Raw genomic sequence first — 22,900 nt, 5'->3', positions numbered from 1 at the left:
TCGGATCTAATCTGATACAAAATATAAACAGAGAAGTGTTATCAACCCGACCTTCAGTACGCTGGTCTGTATATCGTTTCTATTTACGATTTTTATTTTTAATACTGATGCTATTCGCACAAATAGTGGACCACTTCCCATAAATGTGCTTCGGTCCACATATTTGGTTATTATTTACATATTGTGCATCACGTGCAATGCATCAAGTGATCTAAAATATAAGAGACAGAACCTACCAGCGCCCTAAAAAGTAGGGTAAACAACACCTTCTTGTGGAAACCCTGTCTCCACATCCTACCACCAAAAGGACCAACAGCAGGTATGCCTACAACTGGTAAAGTGTAAATATAATTTAATTCAACCTTCTGGTTTGTGTCTTCTTAAGGGTGACTTCGGTAATGGTAACAGTCTGATATTTTGGAAAGGTACCAGATTACATGACGTTTTGAATTTTGCATAGAATCTGGGGGTGTGTTCACTTGCCAGGCTCTACCTTGGACAACTTGACACTTTTGAATGTGGGTCAAAAGGGAAATAAAAGTATTATCTGAGTTTTTTCACCGGTAGACAGTGTCCTTCGATCCTGTCTGCTGAACACCTGCCCTCACCGTTGTAAACAGAACTTCGGGAAAAACAGTGCCCGACAGGTGGGGCGAAGGACACAGTCTACTGCTAGCACAGTAGGCGGGAGTGACACTATGTGCTAACTAGCTTGCTTACTAGTTAGCACATGGTGTCGCCTCTGCCTTCGGCCTGCTTTGTACTGAAAAAAAAACGTGCCCAGCAGGCAGGAGCGAAGTACACTGTCTACCAGTATCGCCTACCGCTAGCTTCTCCGGTACACAGCAGGTGGGAGGTGGAGGCGACACTGTGTGCAATTTAGCTTGCTACTTAACGAGCTACCCTTACGGAAAACAATTGCAGTCAAAGTGCAGTATAACTGTAGTATAACTGTAGTTAGAGTGCAGTATAACTGCAGTATGCTGCAAATACTGCAGCCAAAATATGTTTTTTTTTACTGCAGTTACAGTGCAGAATAACTGCAGTTATTCTGCAATTACTGCATCCAAAATACCAGTCGACTGCACTTACTGCAATCTTTTTTTGTAAGGGCACAATACAGTGTTGCACCCGCCTTCCATGTACCATTGTTCTCCTTAGGACTAGCTGGCTAAGGTAGCACTCAATTTCCTTCGCCCCCTCCTGCTTAACACCTTCCCTTGCCATATTTAACAGAACTGTGGGAAAACAGTGCCCGACAGGCAGGGGCAAAGGACACTCTACCGGTGTGTACTAACTATAGCTATCTACGTTGTTGCCCCGCCTCTTCTGTGGGGTTTATATGCGGTTGGGATTAAACGTTATGGTGCATTACCGTCATTGACTGTATTGGAGCCCTCCTGCCTATGTACTGGAGTCATTACTTCTATTGGTCAATTTTTAAGTTAACTCAGCAAAAAAAGAAACGTTCTCACTGTCAACTGCGTTTATTTTAAGCAAACTTAACATGTGTAAATATGTGTATGAACATAAGATTCAACAACTGAGACGTAAACTGAACAAGTTCCACAGACATGTGACTAACAGAAATGGAATAATGTGTCCCTGAACAAAGGGGGGCCAAAATCAAAAGTAACAGTCAGTATCTGGTGTGGCCACCAGCTGCATTAAGTACTGCAGTGCATCTCCTCCTCATGGACTGCACCAGATTTGCCTGTTCTTGCTGTGAGATGTTACCCCACTCTTCCACCAAGGCACCTGCAAGTTCCAGAACATTTCTGGTGGGGAATGGCCCTAGCCCTCACCCTCCGATCCAACAGGTCCCAGACGTGCTCAATGGAACACTGACATTCCTGTCTTGCAGGAAATAATGCACAGAATGAGCAGTATGGCTGGTAGCATTGTCATGCTGGAGGGTCATGTCAGGATGAGCCTGCAGGAAGGGTACCACATGAAGGAGGAGGATGTCTTTCCTGTAACGCACAGCGTTGAGATTGCCTGCAATGACAACAAGCTCGGTCCGATGATGCTGTGACACACCGCCCCAGACCATAATGGACCCTACACCTCCAAATCGATCCCGCTCCAGAGTGCAGGCCTCGGTGTAACGCTCATTCCTTCGACAATAAACGTGAATCCGACCATCACCGATGGTGAGACAAAACCGCGACTCCTCAGTGAAATGCACTTTTGCCAGTCCTGTCTTGTTCAGCAACGGTGGGTTCGTGCCCATAGGCGACATTGTTGCTGGTGATGTCTAGTGAGGACCTGCCTTACAACAGGCCTACAAGCCCTCAGTCCAGCCTCTCGCAGTCTATCGTGGACAGTCTGAGCACTGATGGAGGGATTGTGCGTTCCTGGTGTAACTCGGGCAGTTGTTGTTGCCATCCTGTACCTGTCCCGCAGGTATGATGTTCGGATGTACCGATCCTGTGCAGGTGTTGTTACACGTGGTCTGCCACTGCAAGGACGATCAGCTGTCTGTCCTGTCTTCCTGTAGCTCTGTCTTAGGCGTCTCACAGTACAGACATTGCAATTTATTGCCCTGGCCACATCTGCATGCCACCTTGCAGCATGCCTAAGGCACGTTCACGCAGATGAGCAGGGACCCTGGGCATCTTTCTTTTGGTGTTCCTCAGAGTCAGTAGAAAGGCCTCTTTAGTGTCCTAAGTTTTCAGAACTGTGACCTTAATTGCCTACTGTCTGTAAGCTGTTTGTGTCTTAACGATCATTCTACAGGTGCATGTTCATTAATTGTTCATGGTTCATTGAACAAGCATGGGAAACCGTGTTTAAACACTTTACAATGAAGATCTGTGAAGATATTTGGATTTTTATCAATTATCTTTGAAGGACAGGATCCTGAAAAAGGTATGTTTAATTTTTTTGCCGAGTTTATAAAGAGGGGTTCCTGCAGGTGCAGGAATGCCCACATGCAGGAACGCCCCGAATTACGGGCTGCAGTTGCACCCTTCTCACCTTGGAAAGCTCTCACTGACTGTTACCAGGCAGACAAAGTTCCAACATGGCAGCAACGGGGGACGCAGATGAGACTCAGTTGCAAGAGATGGAGGAAGAGGCAGTGATGGAAAATGAAATGGATTCAGATGAAGAGGAGGGTTTGGGAATAGAAAATTCCGACGATGAAACAGACAATTCATCAGAAGACGAAAAAGAGAATGAAGCCGAAATTCAGCGTTTGGAGGAGCAGGTACGTTAGCAAATTTAGCTACCTAAGCTAACTTACTCTAGCTTTGTTTGAGAAATTCATGGAAACCTAGCTAGCCATTTATCTAACGTTTGTCAACAACGTTGTCGGTTACATTGAGATTTGAAAGCAATCCACATCAAATAGCAAGTTGGCTTGTTTGCAGACTTGCACCGCTTACATTGAAAAGAACGAAAGCTAGCTAGCATGCTACTATTAGCCAGCTAGCTTCGTTGGAGTAACGTTGACTACGTAACGTTACTATACTAGCTAATGTTGACTCAACTTGCTAGCATGTTACCTAGCCACAATAATATCATGCTTACGAATTTAATACATATCAAATACTGATTTCTAGGCAGTTAGTTAGCAAGTTACATTGGCGTTAGCTAGATAGGCAACAAATCCATGCTTCTGCGAAGTTGATTTACCCAACGACAACGTGCTTGCAGCAGCTGTAAACACGCGCCCTTTTTTGCGAGCTGCAACTAGTAAGGTAGCTAACTAGACAGTCAGCAACAAAATTGAACAGTACTTGGTTGATTTCACAATCTTACTACACAATTTAAGTGGTCCTGTTTAGTTAGTTACGTTGTGTGTTTGTTTGCTTACCAAAGACACTTTGTAAATGCACCCCAGTGGTTGTTGGTCTGACTCTATACTCTAACTTTCAGCTGTCCATCAATGCTTTTGATTACAACTGTCATGTGGACCTCATAAAACTCCTGAGGCAGGAGGGGGAGCTGCCTCGGCTGCGTAAGGCAAGGCAGAAGATGAGTGAGCTCTTCCCACTCACTGAAGGTTGGTTGGTGTCTGATGGCCTCTGGAGATGTGGTGTTGCGGACAGCTTTGTGCATTACTACTTCTATGATTGATCTGAAGTGCTACGTGCAGTAGACTGGATTACATCTAACGTGCTGACCACATCACCTGCGTCACATGAGCGAGTATTGCAAAATAAATGTACACACATTATTCAATCATTGCACAAGCATCTGCGTAGTCAGGCGCTGAAATGTAACTTGGTTCTATTTGTGACTGCTTGACACACTGCAAGGCCCGCCCATTCCATTTCCTCATAGGTTTTTAGAAGCATATACTGTTGATTGAAAGATGAGCTGAGGTCCACACTCCAGTCCAGTTGGTGGTGGTAATGCACCTTAAAGTTGGTTGCCAACCGCCATATAAAGTCAGAAGAAGAAGAAACCTGAAAGAAGTTTCTAGTCATCGATTTACACTTTTGTTTGTGGATTAATTGTCAGAGTAGAGGATCTTGTGCATTTCAGGTAAAATAACAGCTCAATGTTTATATCCCATAACAAATCAGCTAGCAACAGCAAGCTAGCTAAATTGCCATAAATGTTGTTTTTTTCAACCTGTCCCCAAATGAATATAGTTGGTTCAGAGTTCTTTTTGATATTTCAACCTGCGTGTCCTGATCGCGTATGGGGTGGGTGGAGAAAAATCAACATGTGCGCGATGGCGTACGCGCGCGCCAGGTCTAGTCAGCATTTTAAGACTGGTTGAAAATAGTTCTGCTGCTCCTTTTGTTGTGATTGGCCTTTTATGGATGATGATTTAATCATTTGGAACAAGGTTTACTGTTTCAACACATTCCTGTGGAAAGTTGTGATAGTTTCATTGTTTTGAACATATTGAATGTTGTTGTGAACTGTATGCAAAGCTGACTTGTCCTCCTGCAGAGATTTGGCTGGACTGGCTCAAGGATGAGATCCACCTAACAGAAGAGGAGCCGAACCGGGAGAAAGTCTATGAGCTCTTTGAGACGGCTATGAAAGATTATATCTGTGAGTTCTGCCCCCACTCATTGGCTTGTGTTACAATTCTATATGATGTGATGTTATTGTAAACTAAACATTGCAATTCTTGTGTGGCCTTCAGGCCCTGAAATCTGGGTGGAATATGCCCAATACTCTATCGGGGGCATGGGACTGCCTGGTGGGATCGAGAAGGTGAGGTCCATCTTCGAGAGAGCCCTGACAGCTGTGGGGCTGCACATGACCAAGGGGGCGACAGTGTGGGAGGCCTACAGGGAGTTTGAGAACGCCATACTGGCAACAGTTCAGGTGAGCTCCCCTGAAGAATAATGATCTCAAATAGCTGCAAAATGCTACTCATTTCTCTATACCTCCCCATGTCTTTATTTCTTAGGGTGTTTTGTAGGGCTCGGAATTGCTATACATTATTATCACAATACTTATGTGCCGATATGTATTGCGGTTCTCACGATTCTATATGTATTGCAATTCGATACTGTGATTTGATGTTCCAAACATATTGCTGACCATATGTCTGCTGCAGAAGGACAAGAGAGCCATGAGAAAACGAGTTTTGATCAGTCGTGGAAATAAAAGTGCCGAAAAACAAATTGCCTCCCTATTTGAAAAGAAGATGGAGAACACGCTATGAAGGAGAAATACTTGTGTTTTGGTGCACGTACAGCAAACTAGCGCAATAATTATTGCGATACTGTCAATGCGATATGGTGATTTATCGCCTAAAATTATATGCCGGTATGTAACTATCGATTTCCCAATCACTGGTGTTTTGTATAAGAACATTTGCTAAATGAATGATGGTACGTTTTCCTTATATCTGAGTATTAGGCAGAAACAAAAACGCATGATTTTAACTCAATCTGATATTACACAAACCAGTCTCTTTGCTGGATTTTGAATCCGTTTTCTCTCCCTACTTTCTCCTCAGCCGCCCCCTGGCAGCGTTCCCACCCGCGAGCAGCAGGAGCTTCTGAACGCTCAGCTCGAGCGCATCCACACTCTGTTCCGCCGCCAGCTGTCCATCCCCTTAATGGGTAAGGCTCTTCCTGCTCGTCTCTGGGGGTGGTGCTGTACAGAGGGGAGGAGATTCGGTTGGATGGAATAGCATGTCCTTAAGAGTCCATCATGGCAGACTTGGGAGGTACCCGTTGCAAAGACCTTTTCAGGACAGATGTGGAGAGCCAGTGCAATGTCAGGAGAGTTGTGGTGTGTTGCTTTCTCTTACTATGTGGCTTTTGAAAGACTAAACAGAAGTTTACAGAGAAAGCACTCATCCTCACCAGGCCCAGTAATGTGGTCCCTGACCAACCTTTCATCTAAGTGCAGAACTGGCCAAGAGATAAATGGTCTGGCATTGTCTGCTGCCTTTTTTCTGATACGGCTGAATGGCCACCGGAGGCATTTCTGGAACGGCTAAACCCATCTCCCTCTTCTATGACCTGTGCCAACGCTCAGTGTATAATCCCTCCTTATCTATGGCCTGTCATCAGTGAGTGTTTTGTACCCCCACAAGATGATGGCACAGAGAAAAAGAAAACCGGTGAAGCATTTACATGGCTGTGTGTTATTAGTCAAATGAGGAAGAACTCGAACATTTCAAAATCCAATATCCCAATAAATGAGATTTGGAACTATTGGTCTGTCTCCATTCAAGTCATTGTAATAAACGCACAGTATGCTTTTTATAGAATCACCTTCATTCTTAGCCACACTTAGAATGTGGCTGGCTGTTGTATGCATATTCAGGGTTGAGTGTGAAAGGTTTTTCATAATGATAACTGCTCTTTTGCAGACATGGATGGAACATATGCAGAGTATGAGGAGTGGTCTGACCAGGGAGTGTCTGATACAGTCTCCCAGAAGTACAAGGGGGCCCTGCAAGAAATGGAGAAGAGCAAGCCTTATGAGGAGACTCTGGTACTTACCTAGATTGTATTCTAGTCTGGACATTTGTACCATACTGTTTGTTTTAGAAGGATTTAATGGATTTTAAGCATTCAATTTGATTACACTGCCTAGAAAGTAGCAGTGGATTAGTAGTAAAGTTGTGTATAATTTTAAGTATTATGTGCTTAAGCAAAGGTCTTGCTTTTTTATGCGTGTGAAATCTCTGTGGACTCTTGAGTCTTTATTCTAGACATGGTTATCTGCTCAATGCCCTTAACATGCCAACATTTGTGTTGCAGATGATAGCCGAGCCACCCAAGCTGGCAGAGTATCAGACCTACATTGACTATGAGCAAAAGGAGGGTGACCCAGCACGGATCCAGATCATCTTTGAGCGGGCATTGTCAGAAAACTGCCTGGTACCAGACATGTGGGCAAAGTACACCAAATACCTGGTGAGTGCCCCTCCCCCATTTTCATTACTCACAGCCAGCCGTCTCCCTCTCCCCAGCAGCTCCTGAAATGTATTCATGGGCCTTTGAATATCTTTAATGGGATGGAAATTAGATGCTGCGATAGCAAACACAGACAGAGTAATTCATCAGAGCCTTGGCGTTTCACTAGTTTGAAGGGGAAAAAATACTTTTAATCATATGGTTCCTAACCTGTAATCCATTAGGCTGTCTTTAAGAAGCCCAGTTTTGGCACTTTCTGTGTCTCACATTCTGTGTCTCACAACTATAGAATTTAAGGAAATAAAGAAAGCCATCAAGGTAGCTATATGCTGTGGAAGTGCTGTGATTAAATCTAGTCGTCTCCTGCATATACTCAGGGAATTGGTTACATTGGAAGTGTGATTTAACTGAATTATATGCTTCCACACATTAATCAAATCATGACACTGTCTAATGGAGTTTGGCAGTATATTATTCCTGGTGCAGTGTTGTGTTGCAGGTGTAGGTCTTTTCACATCTACAGAGGTGTGGAATATCAGTAGCTGCCGTAGTGAAACATTTCTGCTATCCAATGGTTGCACCTATCTAACAAAAACATGTCCTTAATATCACCCAGGTAGAAATTATAGAAGTTTTGCTGTCTTTGAGTTCCTTGTCAATAGTGTTGCACGGTGTACAGAAACCTAGGTACTTTTTCGATACTATAGCATGAAAAAACATTTTGGTACTAGAATTTGTTACTTTCGATTCTTCTATCAACTGTGTCTCACTTCATATACTGACTGAGAGGATCAAGTCTAGTCATTTGCCAACGGGGCCAGTAACTTCTCAATGCATTCGGCGTTCCAGTTCGACATGCCCTGTAAAAGTCCAATAGAAAACTGCTGGTGCACCGCATTGAGATTACACGTGGAAAACTCATGCTTTATTTGAGCAATATAATTGACCGTTCATTCTAGCACCACCATACTTGATGCAAGTCGCATTTTATTGAGCAGTACATGGGTGAGTCGATAAATCAATCATTCAATAATCCCCCCAAAAAAAAAGAACTTGTCCTTTGTAAACTAAGACTCACACTTTACTTTTGTCCCCCTACTAGCACTGACTTTGCTGATGACTACTTTATTTATGAACATTTTACTTACTTGAGATGTGGTTGTCCCACTTAGCTATCTTAAGATCAGAGCACTAACTGTAAGTCACTCTGGATAAGAGCATCAGACTAAATTGTAAAATGTAATTCACATGCGGACTGTCCAGACTATCAAAAAAACTAAAACTCATCAATCCACTCGCTGAGCTTATTTATTTTGAGGGAAAGTGATTTACAAAAGTTCACTTTCAATAGTGAACATAGTTGAAAATTAGCAGTAGGCTACTGTTGATAGTACACAGGAAGACAGCTCTACAAAAATTCAACTGGCATTCGTCTTGGCTACTGCAGCCTCTCTTTTGAGAAGCAGTTAAGAATTTTGTCCACAAATGTATCAACATTTCTATTATAGGTAAATGGTTTAGGATCAGTGAATGCCACAATGTAGTTATTTTGTTAGATACTTCTCCCTATTAGTTGAAATCGTATTTTTTTCAAAGCCATTTTAGCTGCCTTGCTACACAAATCTTCACAAATCATTGGAATTTGTTGTGCAGTACAGACATTGGCTCCCCCAGACATGTGTTGCTAGGCAACCTCCCTCTGCACTTGCTGGGGCAGGCCTTTCCCTTGTGGCTAATGCCAGTGTGTGAAACTTGCTAACAATTGTTTGTGCTATGAATATAAAACTAAATAAATACTGCACTCACAATTTCTTTGCTACAGTCATGATGGTGTTAGACAAAGCAAGGAAAGTGAACTTCAAAACGTGATGTAACATTAGTTTTATTGGAGTTTGCCTCTGTTTTTGGTAAGTAATGAATCTGACTATTGGGTTATATAGTTGGTAAGTAGTGAGTGTGATTATTGGGTTATATATATACAGTACCAGTCAAAAGTTTGGACACCACCTCATTCCATGCTTTTTCTTTATTTTTTACTATTTTCTGCATTGTAGAATGATAGTGAAGACATCAAACCGATGAAATAACACATATGGAATCATGTAGTAACCAAAAATTGTTAAACAAATCAAAATATAGTTTATATTTGAGATTCTTCAAAGTAGCCACGCTTGCCTTGATGGCAGCTTTGCACACTCTTGGCATTCTCTCAACCAGCTTTATAAGGTAGTCACCTGGAATGCATTTCAATTAACAGGTGTGCCTTCTTAAAAGTTAACTTGTGGAATTTCTTTCCTTAATGCATTTGAGCAAATCAGTTGTGTTGTGATAAGGTAGGGGTGGTATACAGAAGATAGCCCTGTTTGGTAAAAGACCAAGTCCATATTATGGCAAGAACAGCTCAAATAAGCAAAGAGAAACGACAGTCCATCATTACTTCAAGACATGAAGGTCAGTCAATTTAGAAAATTTCATGAACTTTGAAAGTTTCTTCAAATGCAGTCGCAAAAACCATCAAGCGCTATGATGAAACTGGCTCTCATGAGGACCACCACCGGAAAGGAAGACCCAGAGTTACCTCTACTGCAGAGGATAAGTTCATTAGAGTTTACTGCACCGCAGATTAAAGCCCAAATAAAGGCTTCACAGAGTTCAAGTAACATCAACTGTTCAGAGGAGACTGTGTGAATCAGGCCTTCATGGTCAAATTGCTGCAAAGAAAGCACTACTAAGAACACCAATAAAAAGAAGAGACTTGCTTGTGCCAAGAAACACAAGCAATGGACATTAGACCGGTGGAAATCTGTCCTTTGGTCTAATGAGTCCAAATTTTAGATATTTCGTTCCAACCGCCGTGTCTTTGTGAGCCGCAGAAGCATGTAGAGTAGATGTGGGGGTGCTTTCAATATTCCCAGTTAAGAAGTTTTAGGTTGTAGTTATTATAGGAATTCTAGGACTATTTCTCTCTATACCATTTGTATTTCATTAACCTTTGACTATTGGATGTTCTTATAGGCACTTTAGTATTGCCCGTGTAACAGTATAGCTTCCGTCCCTCTCCTCGCTCCTCCCTGGGCTCGAACCAGCAACACAACGACAACAGCCACCATCGAAGCAGCGTTACCCAAGCAGAACAAGGGGAACTACTACTAGAAAACTCAGAGCGAGTGACGTTTGAAACGCTATTAGCGCGCGCTAACTAGCTAGCCATTTCACTTCGGTTACACCAGCCTCATCTCGGGAGTTGATAGGCTTGAAGTCATAAACAGCGCAATGCTTGACGCACAATGAAGAGCTGCTGGCAAAACGCACGAAAGTGCTGTTTGAATGAATGTTTACGCGCCTGCTTCTGCCTACCACCGCTCAGTCAGATACTTGTATGCTCAGTCAGATTATATGCAACGCAGGCCACGCTAGATAATATCTAGTAATATCATCAAACATGTGTAGTTAACTAGTGATTAGGATTGATTGTTTTTTATAAGATACGTTTAATGCTAGCTAGCAACTTACCTTGGCTTACCGCATTCGCGTAACAGGCAGTCTCCTTGTGGAGTGCAATGAGAGAGAGGCAGGTCGTTATTGTGTTGGACTTGTTAACTGTAAGTTTGCAAGATTGGGTCCCCGGGCTGACACGGTGAAATTATGTCATGTTGCCCCTGAACAAGGCAGTTAACCCACCGTTCCTAGGCCGTCATTGAAAATAAGAATGTGTTCTTAACTGACTTGCCTAGTTAAATAAAGCTATTTTTAAAAAATCGGCAAATCGGCACCCAAAAATACAGATTTCCGATTGTTATGAAAACTTGAAATCGGCCCTAATTAATCGGCCATTCCGATTAATCAGGTCGACCTCTAATGCGGATACTCTACTGTATCGAATTGCTGTTGCCTCAGGACCGCCAACTGAAGATCAAAGACCTGGTCCTGTCCTCTCACGACCGTGCGGTCAGGAACTGCCCCTGGACCATGGGCCTGTGGAAGAACTACCTGCTGGCCCTGGAGAGGCATGGGGCTGACCACCACACTATCTCAGGTAACCACTGGACCACAGGAGGGTCATGGTGGCAACACTAATATCTGTCATATGTGGAGTGGATGTAAACAAAGAAGACATTTGTTTTCATTTTCAATGAAAATAGGTGAACTTGGTTACAGGAGTTGTTTTGCCCATGAGACTGTGAAATTATGAAGATCATCTCTTTCCCTCCACAGATGTTTTTGAAAGGGCCCTGAATGCTGGTTTCATACAAGCCACAGATTACGTGAATATCTGGGAAGCATACCTTGATTACCTGAGGCGGCGCGTCGATTTCAGTAAAGGTGAAAGCACCTTAACATTGGGTAATGCAAAGTAACATAAGTAATACAATCTTATTAGTGGAGTCAAGTGTATACATGAAAGAAGTCCTCTATTGATAATGGCATTATGCGTTTCCAGAGTCGAGCAGAGAGCTGGAGGAGCTGCGGGCAGCCTTCACCCGGTCCCTGGACTATATGAAACAGGATGTGGAAGAGAGTAAGTGGACCTGCAGCCTGTGTACTGTTCATCTGTCTTTGTGTGTTTGTGTTGGAGACTCACCACCATGTCTTGCTCCTTTTAAGGGTTTAGTGAAAGTGGAGACCCCTCTTGTACTATCATGCAGGTCTGGGCAAAGATAGAGGTAAGGGTGAAGATTATGACACACTTGTCTTGTGTTCACTTGCTTCTATCGGTGCAAAAACAGCATCTATACAAATTAAAATGTGATTTTTAAACCATCTCTTTCCTCTCTTTGACCAGGCCTTGCATTGTAAGAACATGCAGAAGGCCAGAGAACTGTGGGACAGCATCATGACCAAAGGGAACGCCAAATTCGCCAACATGTGGTTGGAGTACTATAACCTGGAGAGGTCAGTGAGGTCACTCTTTAGTCGTCACCTATAAACTGTTGTTTTCAAGGTTAGAGATATTGATTATTAGTGACAAATCTGATGCTGATTTTGTGTGTGACGTTTTCTGACTCTGCAGGTCGTACGGAGATGCTCTCCACTGCAGGAAAGCCCTCCACAGGGCCGTCCAGTGTACCTCCGACTACCCAGAGCATGTGTGCGAGGTCCTGCTCACCTTTGAGAGGGTTGAGGGTAAGTCAACGTGATGGAAATGTCATGAATGAGGAGATTCGATTAAGCTGGTCTGGGTTGCACTGGGCTATGGCCCGTCACGTGACCACAAAGCCAGAGAGGGAAGTGCCTCTTGGTCATATTGTAAAATAAGGCAGCATGATGCATTATTCAGAAACAAACATCTATTTTCCATTAAAATATATTTAAAAATTTTCAAACTAGTTTTCATTGGGAAGGCAGAAAGCATTTTTATCAAAACAATCACTTTAGAATGTGAAAACACAGAATCCTACTCATTACTCCACGTACTTAACTTGTGTCACTTTTGTACTTCGCCGTCGGCCATAGCGGGGCACCTAGGTCAGGCCCGGGAGGCAGCCTGGTTCCAAAACGAATGCAATCACTTTTCACCAGTGCGAACTCTCACCAACCATGAGCTTAACCAAATCCCCTCAATAAGTGGACCGGTATCTGGAGTGTCAGTTGATGGGCTGGATTGGCTGATTTGTTGAAAACAACACTGTATTGGTAAACCTTAGTCTGAGAGTAAGGTGAATGTTTCATTGCGGTTTGTTCTATGTAACCTCCAGGTTCTCTGGAGGACTGGGATGCAGCGGTGCAGAAGACTGAGACACGGCTGAACAGAGTCAATGAGCAGAGGGCCAAGGTAGGACGACACAGCAACACTCAAAACAACACTGCTGCTAGTCATGCCTGTGGATGTAGTGCCTTCAGAAAGTATTCATACCACTAGACTTCTTCCACATTTTGTTGGTGCACAGCCTGAATTCTAAATTGATTTCTTTTTTCACCCATCTACACACATAATGACAAAGTGAAATCATGTTTTGTTTTTTGGGGCAAATTTATTGAAAATGAAATACAGAAATATCTAATTTACATAAGTATTCACACCCCTGGGGCAATACTTTGTACAAGATGTGGGTACGTCTGTAAGAGCTTTCCACACCTTGATTGTGAAACATTTGCCCATCATTCTTTAAGCGCTGTCAAATTGGTTGTTGAGTATTGCTAGAAAACTCCCCAGTCCTTAACGATTACAAGCATACCCATAACATGATGCTGCCACCACTATGCTTGAAAATATGGAGAGTAAATGTGTTGTATTAGATTTGCCTCAAACATAACACAAACACTTTGTATTCAGGACAAAAAGTTAATTGCTTTGCCACATTTTGTTGTGCCTTGTTGCAAACAGGATGCATGTTTTGGAATATTTTTTTGTGTACAGGCCTACTTTTCACTCTCAATTTAGTTAGTATTGTGGAGTAACTACAATGTTGTTGTTTTTTTTTTTTCCTATCACAGCCATTAAACTCAAACTGTTTTAAAGTAACCATTTGCCACGGTGAAATCCCTGAGCAGTTTCCTTCCTCTCTGGCAACTGAGTTAGGAAGGACACCTGTATCTTCGTCGTGACTGGGTGTATTGATACACCATCCAAAGTCTAATTAATAACTTCACCATGCTAAAAGGGATATTCAATGCTTTTAAAAATATTTACCCATCTACCAATAGGTGCCCTTCTTTGCGGGGCATTGGAAAACCTCCCTGGTCTGTGGTTGAATCTGTGTTTAAAATTCACTGCTTGACTGAGGGACCTTACAGATAATTAATGATATATGTGGGGTACAGAGATGAGGTAGTCATTCAGAAAGCATGTTAAACACTTATTGCACACAACTTATTATGTGACTTGTTAATCAGTAAAAATGTGCTTTAGGTTTGCCATAAGAGGTTGCATACTTGACTCTTTTCCATTTTTTTTATTTTTATAAACCTTTCAAAAAGCTAAACCTCATTTAATGGGGCATTGTGTGTAGACCAGTGACACAAAACATCTCAATTTATAAATTCAGGCTGTAATACAGGCCTGGGCAACTCCAGTTGTCGGGAGCCTGATTGGTGTCACACTTTCTCCATCCCTAGCAAACACAACTGATTTAATCCAAATGCATTCTAAACTGAAGATCATGATTAGTTTATTATTGGATTCAGGTGTGTTAGCTGGGGCAAAACTGTGACACCAATCAGGTTCCTGAGGACTGGAACTGTCAGGTTCATAACGTCATCCCTGTCCCTCTCAGGTGACAGAGAAAGAGGCCCATGTGGCTCGACAGGTGGAGGAGAAGACTGAACAGCGGCGGAGGGCCAAGGCAGACAAGAAGAACCAGAAGAAGGGCCAGAAAGGCAGCAGGCCTGGAGAGAAGCGGAAGGCAGAGGACAAGGATTACGAGGATGAGTGGGGAGAGGAATCGGGTAAGGAGAAGCATGAAGATCATACCTTTTATTTAACATAGGATTATTATTGCTTGGTCTCCACTTATGCTAATAAAGTGTCATGTATAGAAGTCATCCTGTGTGTTTGCGCAATCTTTGTGTCACCTCTGCAACAGAGCAACCTCCAAAGAGGCACCGAAGGGAGGGCGACCAAGGCTTCAGGGGGGGATGTGGTGGTGCTGAGGAGTTCATGGGGACAGAGAGTGGGCTGTTTGGGAGGAGAGCCCCCCCTGGCCGCAGACAGGAACCCCCTGGTACTAAGAGGGGCCAGCAGGTGGCGCCAGCCACCGTATGGAAGACCCAGGAAGATGACCCCGAGCTACGCAAGGACGACTGCAGTGTGTTTATCAGTAACCTGGCCTTCACCATGGAGGATCCAGAGAAGAGGCTGAAGCAGTTGTTTGAGCCCTGTGGTCCTGTCCAGTCAGTGCGCCCCGTCTATGCTGCCAAGGGCTTCAGAGGGTACTGCTACGTACAGTTTGAGGGCAAGGCGTCTGTGGTCGAGGCCCTGAAGATGGACCGGCAAGAGGTGGAAGGCAGACCCATGTTCGTATCACCCTGTGTGGATAAAAACAAGAACCCTGATTTTAAGGTATGAGACCCACATCTGTTAGTTTGCATTTAGAGGTGAATGAATGGAATGGTGGTTCACCATGTGGCTAGTAAGTAACTTAATTTCTCTTCCTCTAGGTGTTTAAGTACAACACAAACCTAGAGAAACACAAGATCTTTATCTCGGGCCTGCCCTTTTCCTGCACCAAGGAGCAGCTAGAGGAGCTGTGCAAGGTTCATGGCACCATTAAAGACATCCGCTTGGTCACCAACCGCTCAGGCAAACCCAAGGTGAGGCATAACGCTGGTAGGTAGGGTTATTCCTTTCTCTATCAAGATGTTAAGAATAGTTATTTTCTTGAGTCTTATATTTGTTGTAATGCGAATAAAACATCCAAACTATTTTATTTAACTAGGCAAGTCGGTTTAAGAACAAATTATTATTTACAATGATGGCCTACCCCGGCCAATCCCTAACCTGGATGACGCTTTGCGAATTGTTCACCGCCTTATGGGACTCCCAATCACGGCCAGTTGTGATACAGCCTGAAATCGAACCAGGGTCTGTAGTGACGCCTCTAGCACTGATATGCAGTGCCTTAAGACCGCTGTGCCACTCTGGAACCCCAACTAGGGGTGTGAACATTTTAAACGTTAAAAGGTTTAAATGAAATTGGTGTCCTTAACATTAAGAAAAATCACTTTTTTTGTAGATGCAGGAAGTGAACAGTACAGTAGGTACATTTCCACAGAGTGTTGAAGCGCAAGACTCAACTTTTCAGTTGTTTTGGTGTATTGGCTACCACCACCTGGTGAACAGCATGAAGTGAACCCGTGCACAAGCACAGATACTGTATGACAGCGAAGTGTTGCATCTCGCTAATCTCAATATTCTAACCTGTTCATGGATGATAGGCCCTGCTTTACTGAAGTTGGGAGTCGATGTGCAAGGAGTCAATTATTTTGGAGTTGACTCTCCACCACTACGTCATGAAGTTGGAAAAATGGCAGAGAAAGGCAAGCGACAGCAGCCTCCTCCGAAATTAAATAAAATGTCATGTGAATTGAGGTGCAATGCTTAACCTTCTGAAAGGGACACACCGTGAGAACCAAACCATTGCTGGCGGCAGCACAGCTGCAATGTCAATTCACATGGTTTTAATGGAAAACTGATTTCAACAAATTCAGTTTCAATGTTAAATGTTCCATTTGTCACATTACTAATCCAAACAGATCGTTTGAATCACAAATGTAAAAGCTCCATTGACACATTGGTCATTAGATTTTGCTGGTCTAATGTGCTACTGTTTGGTGTCTGCAGGGTCTGGCGTACGTGGAGTTTGGGGATGAGGCTCAGGCCTCCCAGGCCGTGCTGAAGTTGGATGGCACAGTACTACAGGAACACACACTCTCTGTTGCCATTAGCAACCCGCCTCGCAGAAACACTGCCGACAAGCCTGGCTTCAGCAGACCCATGGGAGCCATGATGCCCCGGTCTATGGTCTATGGATCGTAAGTTGTCCAACGATCGAGGAATAATGTATTCTTCACACACACTAGCACCTAAAACAATTTAATAGACAAAGATATTTCCCTTAACATGGTACTCATTCCTATCAGCCCATTTGTTTATCTAACTCATAAGACATAAACTGCTTTTTGAAACTGCTATTCTCACCCACTAAAGGGATGTGAAACAATAACTTGAATTTGAGAGGTCTGATTTCCTTTGGATTTGTTTTTCAGGAGGGGAAAAGGGCGCACCCAGCTCTCATTACTCCCTCGTTCACTACATCGGCAGACTGGATCAGAAAGTAAAGCAGAGAATGGGACTGCACCTAAACCCACAGGGGGCGCATCTGGAGATGCTGGGATTAAAGCACAAACCAAGCCCTTGTCTAATTCAGACTTTGCTAAAATGCTTTTCAAAAAGTGAAAATAATAAAAACTGCCTTTGTATGGAAAGCCATCTTGTGTCCTTGAGGAGAAGAGGTGGCAGGTATTGTGCTGTACATTTTTGACTCTCCTTTATTCGACACCAATGGCCCCCCCATCTTCCTTGTCACTTTCTGTAAAAAAGCCTTAATCTCCCTGGCTCAACTGGCCCCAGACTCCATATTACTACATCCTTGTGAACAAGTGTGAGTGCCTATTTTAATTACCAATTTCAGTTTGTTTTTAATTGGGAAAGGTGTTTTATAGAAGACGTATCATATGTGTGTATGTAAATAATACTTATCGTGTGTTCTGTTTTGGAAAGGGATAAAAAAAAATATACAAAACCAGCTTGTGACTCATGTTTTAAAGGTATATGCAAGAGCTTGACATTGATGTATGTGTAAATATGTATTACAACAATGAAAGATTTTTTTTGTGTGTGTTAAGTTTCCTTAAGGTGTCAACATACCACTTTTTTTTTTTTTTCCCCTATCCAAACAGGTTGTTTGAATCACAATATTTGTTCCCATGCAGTGAATGACTAATGCTTCGCTTTACAGAATATTACCTAAAACTGCAGTTGTACAAATAATTAATTTGCATATGCACTGGCCAGAAATCATTCCTCACCAGTTCTGTGCTCACATTTAGACTAGTTTAAGTCTTTGCCCATCAAAACATAATCCTTTATTATTCCCTTACTGGGACTTCTTTGGTGGCACTGTAATGTAAGGTTGTCTGACTCATTAAACCCCATCATGTTTAGGCTGTCTTACCTGAAAGGTTAGAAGGGAATACTTTAAGAAAATGTATTCTCGTTTATTCCTGAGATTGTTTCCAATTTGCTCATTCCTGTCTAAGGTATTGATTAAGCTATGAGATGGGTAGGGAATGAACTGACAGTTTGGAGAAGCACTAAAGGGCCTTGGCTTTTGTCATCTCATTCTAACCAGTCCTGTCCACAAGTGAATCAACCATTGTTGGGAGAAAGAATCTATGCAGCGGTTTTGATTGCAAGAGCCCTCCATGTCCACATATTGTAGGCAGATTTGATAAGTTCAATAAATTATATCGTGGGAATGTAAAGGTTTGAACTAAATTCCTAAATCTCATTTGCCTTTCAAATGAATGTGGTCATTAACAATTCTGTCGACCAGTAATCCTGTTTGGATGAGTGGGGAACGTCATGTGTGTTCAGAATTCACACACTCCAAGTGATTGGCCATAGTTTTGTAATACATTTGTATGTTTGAGAATTATTAGCTATATTTAGCGACGTTCTATCACCACAGTGGCCTAATCTAGTTAGAGACTACAAACATTTGAGCTTTAGAAGTTGCTTTCTGTTTGTCCAATATATGATGTACATTGTGTAGTAATTTTGAAATCATTGTCATGGTGTTCGCATTTTTCTATTACGAGAACGCAAATGTAAACTAGAAATAGCTTCTTTTTTAGTTGCAGAAGTGTCAGCGCAACCCTGTGAGATTGAACTTGTTTTACTTTTGTTCAGTGATTCTTTTATTTACCACTTGTTCCAAGTTTTACACTTGTGATTTGAGTCTTGTAAAAATGTCATCTTGTGGTTTTGTTGCCATTTCTGACCTTAAGTTGTTTATTAAAGCAATTCAAATAGATGTTGAGTTTTGAAACTAAGCATATCACATTTAGGGCCGAAATGGCCCTAATTACATTAAAATAAACGATTAAATACATGAAAGTGCTTCAGTGAAATAGCAGACAGTATGACCCAGATGACCTACTGTATAGTATAGTACTGTATATTACATTGATGCAAACCATGTTCTCAAAATGACAAGACAGAATAACACGACTGTTGGCCTGCCTATCGCCTGACCACAGAACATTTTACATGTTGAATCAACACACTGCAAGTGATCTACTGTGCACTGTATTTCTTAAGGGGGACAATTCAAAGCAGAATCACAACTCAATCATCTCAGACATGTACACATACTGTAACACCTTCAGTTAATGTAACGCATTCACTCATCAAAATAACTCAGATGAATAGAATGCAAATTCAGAATTATAGGCCTAAATGTCCTTCAGAACCGACACTAAAAACAATGAGTAGCTTTGGCAAGAGTATGAAACAGGTCCATTTGTGTCTGTGCACCAACAAGTTCATGACCCTTATGTTTATTCAATGTTAGAAACATGTGACCCTTATTATCCCTTTACGGACAACAATCTGCAGCTGAAAACATGTTTTCTATTCACAACACATATGTAATAATTAGTTCAAACGGCTGCACCTCTACCTGGTATGAGGAAACAAACCATGAGATATGGGAATGTTAATTTCTGTAAAGATGCATTCTCCCAGTAAAAACGTTCACGGTCATGCTATCATTGACACAGAGCTGCTCTTTATCCATAAATCAACTGACATATCTTTACACTTAGAGTAAGATTAACCCCAAACTGGCAAATCTAAATAAAGAGAAATACAAAGCCAAACAGTCATGCGCCACTCACTCCCGTCCCCTCACTGTTGTGGACAGGGGTGGTTTGTTTGCAGTCGGGACAGGCCTGGTGGTGGCTGGAGCCAGCAGCCCCACACTGTGCTCAGTGGTGGCGATTAGCAGGGTATCCAGGGTGATCTCTGTGCATTTGGCTATGAAGCGGACGTCACCCTTGTTGGCTGTGTCCAGAGCAGTGTAGTACTCTGAAATTTGCGTACAATGATGGGTGGGTAGCGTGCCTGCATGAGCACCAGGTTCATTAGCAGCCGTGACGTGCACCCGTTTCCGTCCACAAAGGGGTGCACATACACCAGCTTGTAATGGGTGAGCGCTGCGGATTCCACAGGGTGCAGCTGCAGGGCCTCCTCTGGGTTGAGCCACTGCACCAGCTCATGTGGGTGGGGTGAGATGTGGTGGCCTACAAAAACCTGGCTGGTACGCAGCCGCCCACCCTCTACAGGGTCTGCGTAGCCCAGCACACGCCGGTGGATCTCCAGGATGTCATTGACAGTGAGGGACAGCAGCGTGGTGTTAATGTACTTCATGGCTGCGTCCACACCAATGACCTCGTTCTGCTCTTGGAGGCTCTTGCCGGGCACGGCGTAGCGAGTCTCAATGATGTGGCAGATCTCAGACAGAGTGAGTGTGTTGCCCTCTATAGCCACGGTGTGGTAGATGTGGTAATAGTAGGTTTCCTCCATGACACGTCTAAGGGCAGAGTTACCCTTGGGGATGGACATCATACTGCTTACTTTACTGTCAATAACCCCAAAGTGGCGTTGGTCGATCTCCTCCACCAGGGGGAGTGTGCGGTCACTGCTAACCAGGGCCCTCTCGTTGCATGGTGAGATGGCCAGGGAACTCTCGTTGCATGGTGAGATGGCCAGGGCCTTGGTATATAGGTAGTCTGCTTGGACAACATCCTTCTCCTCCTCCAGAATGGTCCCCAGCTCTGTCAGAGCTTCCACAAAGTCCGGGTTCATTTTGAGCGCATGCACCAGCAGCTTGTGGGCCTTTTCCCTCTTCCCCTGCTTCTTCATCTGACAGCCTGTTGCAGCGCTGCCTTGGCCTCCAGCTGGGTCTCTGCAATCCACACACACACATATATTACATAACCAGGCTGTGCTGTTAAAGAAGTGTATTAAAGGGATACTTTGGGATTTTGGCAATTAATTTTGGGCCTTTATCTACTTCCCCAGACAGATGAATTCATGCATACTATTTGTATGCCTGCATGCACTATGAAGTAAGTTATAGTTAGTTAGGAATTGCACTAACGCTAGTTGGCAACTTCCTTCAAACTGTACGCAGAGACATAAAAATGGTATCCACAAATTAATCTGGCTGTGGGGAAATAAACTCAGGAAAAAAAAGGAAACTTCCTCACTGTCAACTGCTTTATTTTCAGCAAACTTAATCTTGTGTTCATACAATTATTTAAACATGTTCAAAAACAGACAAAGTTCCAGATATGTCACTAACAGAAATTGAATAATGTGTCCCTGAACAAAAGGGGGGGATCAAAATCAAAAGTAACAGTCAGTATCTGGTGTGGCCACCTTCAGCATTAAGTACTGCAGTGCATCTTGTCGTGTAAATTTCAAGGTTATGTTATAATGCTTGTATTGCATTATAATGGTTGTTTATTCGACAGAATAGAGTGTTCTGTTAACTACTGTGTGTGTGTTCTCCTGAGGATGGACCTCTATGAGATAACACTGACAGAGGAGATTTACGATGTCTTTGGGTGATAAAACCTAAAAAGCATTCCAGATAACATGAGGTAATGTTTTTGTGCTATACCGTACCAGGGTGAGATGGTTACAATTTGGAGTAGGAGGACTAGACACTTGTCTATACAATGAAAACTGTTGACACAGCAGTTGCTGTGTGCTATGTATTATAGATACATTTCATACAAATCTTAACCTTGTGACCATTCTATGCATCTGTTGTTCGTCATCAAGGTTGAGAGGGGTGCATCTTTGCTATAAAAGATCTCAGTAGCCATTGTGTGGTCACTTTCAATGGTTCATTAGAAATGCTGCATCATTGAAAGGCATTGCTATTGCAAAGCTCTTATTGTTAAAGATGTTGTTTAAGTATAACTCTGACTCGTGTGTTAAGTTTAACTCTCCTCGTTTGATAATACAGAAATTAACCACCACAATTTCCTCCTCATGGACTGCACCAGATTTGCCAGTTCTTGCGCCAGGATTTGATCTTGTGCCTATGCTGGTGTCTGATGCTGACCAAACCGGACACCTGCCGTGTACGCCATCAAGTGCACGTTGATTAGGACAAGCAGGTTTAAAAAATAAATACAACTCTGAACCAGAGTCAAAATTAATTTGGGGACAGGTCCAAAAGCATGAAACATTTATGGTAATTTAGCTAGCTAGCTTGCTGTTGCTAGCTAATTTGTCCTGGTATATAAACATTGGGTTGTTATTTTACCTGAAATGCACAAAGTCCTCTACTCCGAACAATTAATCCACAGATAAAATGGTAAACCGAATTTGTTTCTCGTTATCTCTCCTCATCCCTTCCGGCATCTTTTTCTTCTTTGGACTTTATATGGCTTTTCTTCTTTAGACTTTATATGGCTTTTCTTCTTTAGACTTTATATGGCGGTTGGCAACCAACTTTACAGCACTACTACAACTGACTGTTTATTCAACCATTTTCATTCAACGCCAAATACTCGTACCACCAGTAGGTGGCAGTATACTTATATCATTGAGGTGTCCTGGCGTTGGAGAGCGGCCTGATAGATGATGTCTGCAGTTAGATGATTGGGAGAAACAGCAATCTTTCAAAGGGGTTGTCTTTCACAGAAGACAACTGTTGGCGAAGACATCCTTGCCCCCAGAACATTTATCTCCTGATTAATTATACAGTGCCTTGCAAAAGTATTCATCCCCTTTGGGGTTTTTCCTATTTTGTTGCATTACAACCTGTAATTTATATTGGTTTTTATTTGGATTTCATGTAATGGACATACACAAAATAGTCAAAATTGGGAAAGTGAAATGAAAAAATAACTTGTTATAAAAAAAGAAGAAGAGGTAATAAGGATAACAGGTCTGGCAATAAGAATAGGCTATAGATAGTCTTGACCATTCGGGACCCCTTGGCTATTTTGCTCAGGACAGGTTATAGCCA

At 42.7% G+C, this 22,900-nt stretch overlaps 1 protein-coding gene and 1 pseudogene across 4 annotated transcripts; one reads left to right on the top strand and one right to left on the bottom strand.

The window, feature by feature from the left end:
* The first annotated feature begins 209 nt into the window (after positions 1-209).
* LOC112248537 (squamous cell carcinoma antigen recognized by T-cells 3) lies at positions 210-18,883 on the top strand. 4 transcript variants are annotated; one of them, XM_024417661.2, is made up of 19 exons: positions 2,931-3,211; positions 3,883-4,009; positions 4,912-5,016; positions 5,111-5,295; positions 5,936-6,041; positions 6,800-6,924; positions 7,194-7,349; positions 11,247-11,385; positions 11,565-11,672; positions 11,791-11,868; positions 11,955-12,013; positions 12,133-12,242; positions 12,361-12,473; positions 13,046-13,122; positions 14,564-14,735; positions 14,873-15,348; positions 15,447-15,599; positions 16,630-16,820; positions 17,055-18,883. In XM_024417661.2, the coding sequence occupies exons 1-19, from the start codon at positions 3,026-3,028 to the stop codon at positions 17,242-17,244; spliced, it is 2,856 nt and encodes a 951-aa protein (XP_024273429.1). In that variant the 5' UTR covers positions 2,931-3,025; the 3' UTR covers positions 17,245-18,883. The 4 variants fall into 4 exon arrangements, with proteins under 4 accessions (XP_042176565.1, XP_024273429.1, XP_024273428.1 ...); XM_024417660.2 differs by having other exon boundaries at positions 11,565-11,693; XM_042320631.1 differs by lacking the exons at positions 2,931-3,211; positions 3,883-4,009 and adding an exon at positions 210-319 and having other exon boundaries at positions 11,565-11,693.
* LOC112249498 lies at positions 17,734-22,016 on the bottom strand (annotated as a pseudogene).
* Positions 22,017-22,900: the final 884 nt, after the last annotated feature.

This window comes from Oncorhynchus tshawytscha, linkage group LG04 (genome assembly GCF_018296145.1).
Source record: "Oncorhynchus tshawytscha isolate Ot180627B linkage group LG04, Otsh_v2.0, whole genome shotgun sequence".
Lineage (NCBI taxonomy): Eukaryota > Metazoa > Chordata > Actinopteri > Salmoniformes > Salmonidae > Oncorhynchus > Oncorhynchus tshawytscha.
Note: the sequence above shows the minus strand (reverse complement) of the source record. Positions and strands in the feature narration are given on the sequence as shown.

What these genes read in the sequence shown, in the direction of transcription:
- LOC112248537 (XM_024417660.2), top strand. Translation starts at nt 3,026, where the DNA reads ATGGCAGCAACGGGGGACGCAGATGAGACTCAGTTGCAAGAGATGGAG. An exon ending in GCTCTTCCCACTCACTGAAG is followed by an intron (nt 4,010 to 4,911) that starts GTTGGTTGGTGT and finishes GTCCTCCTGCAG; the next exon opens with AGATTTGGCTGGACTGGCTC. An exon ending in CACCTTTGAGAGGGTTGAGG is followed by an intron (nt 12,474 to 13,045) that starts GTAAGTCAACGT and finishes TGTAACCTCCAG; the next exon opens with GTTCTCTGGAGGACTGGGAT.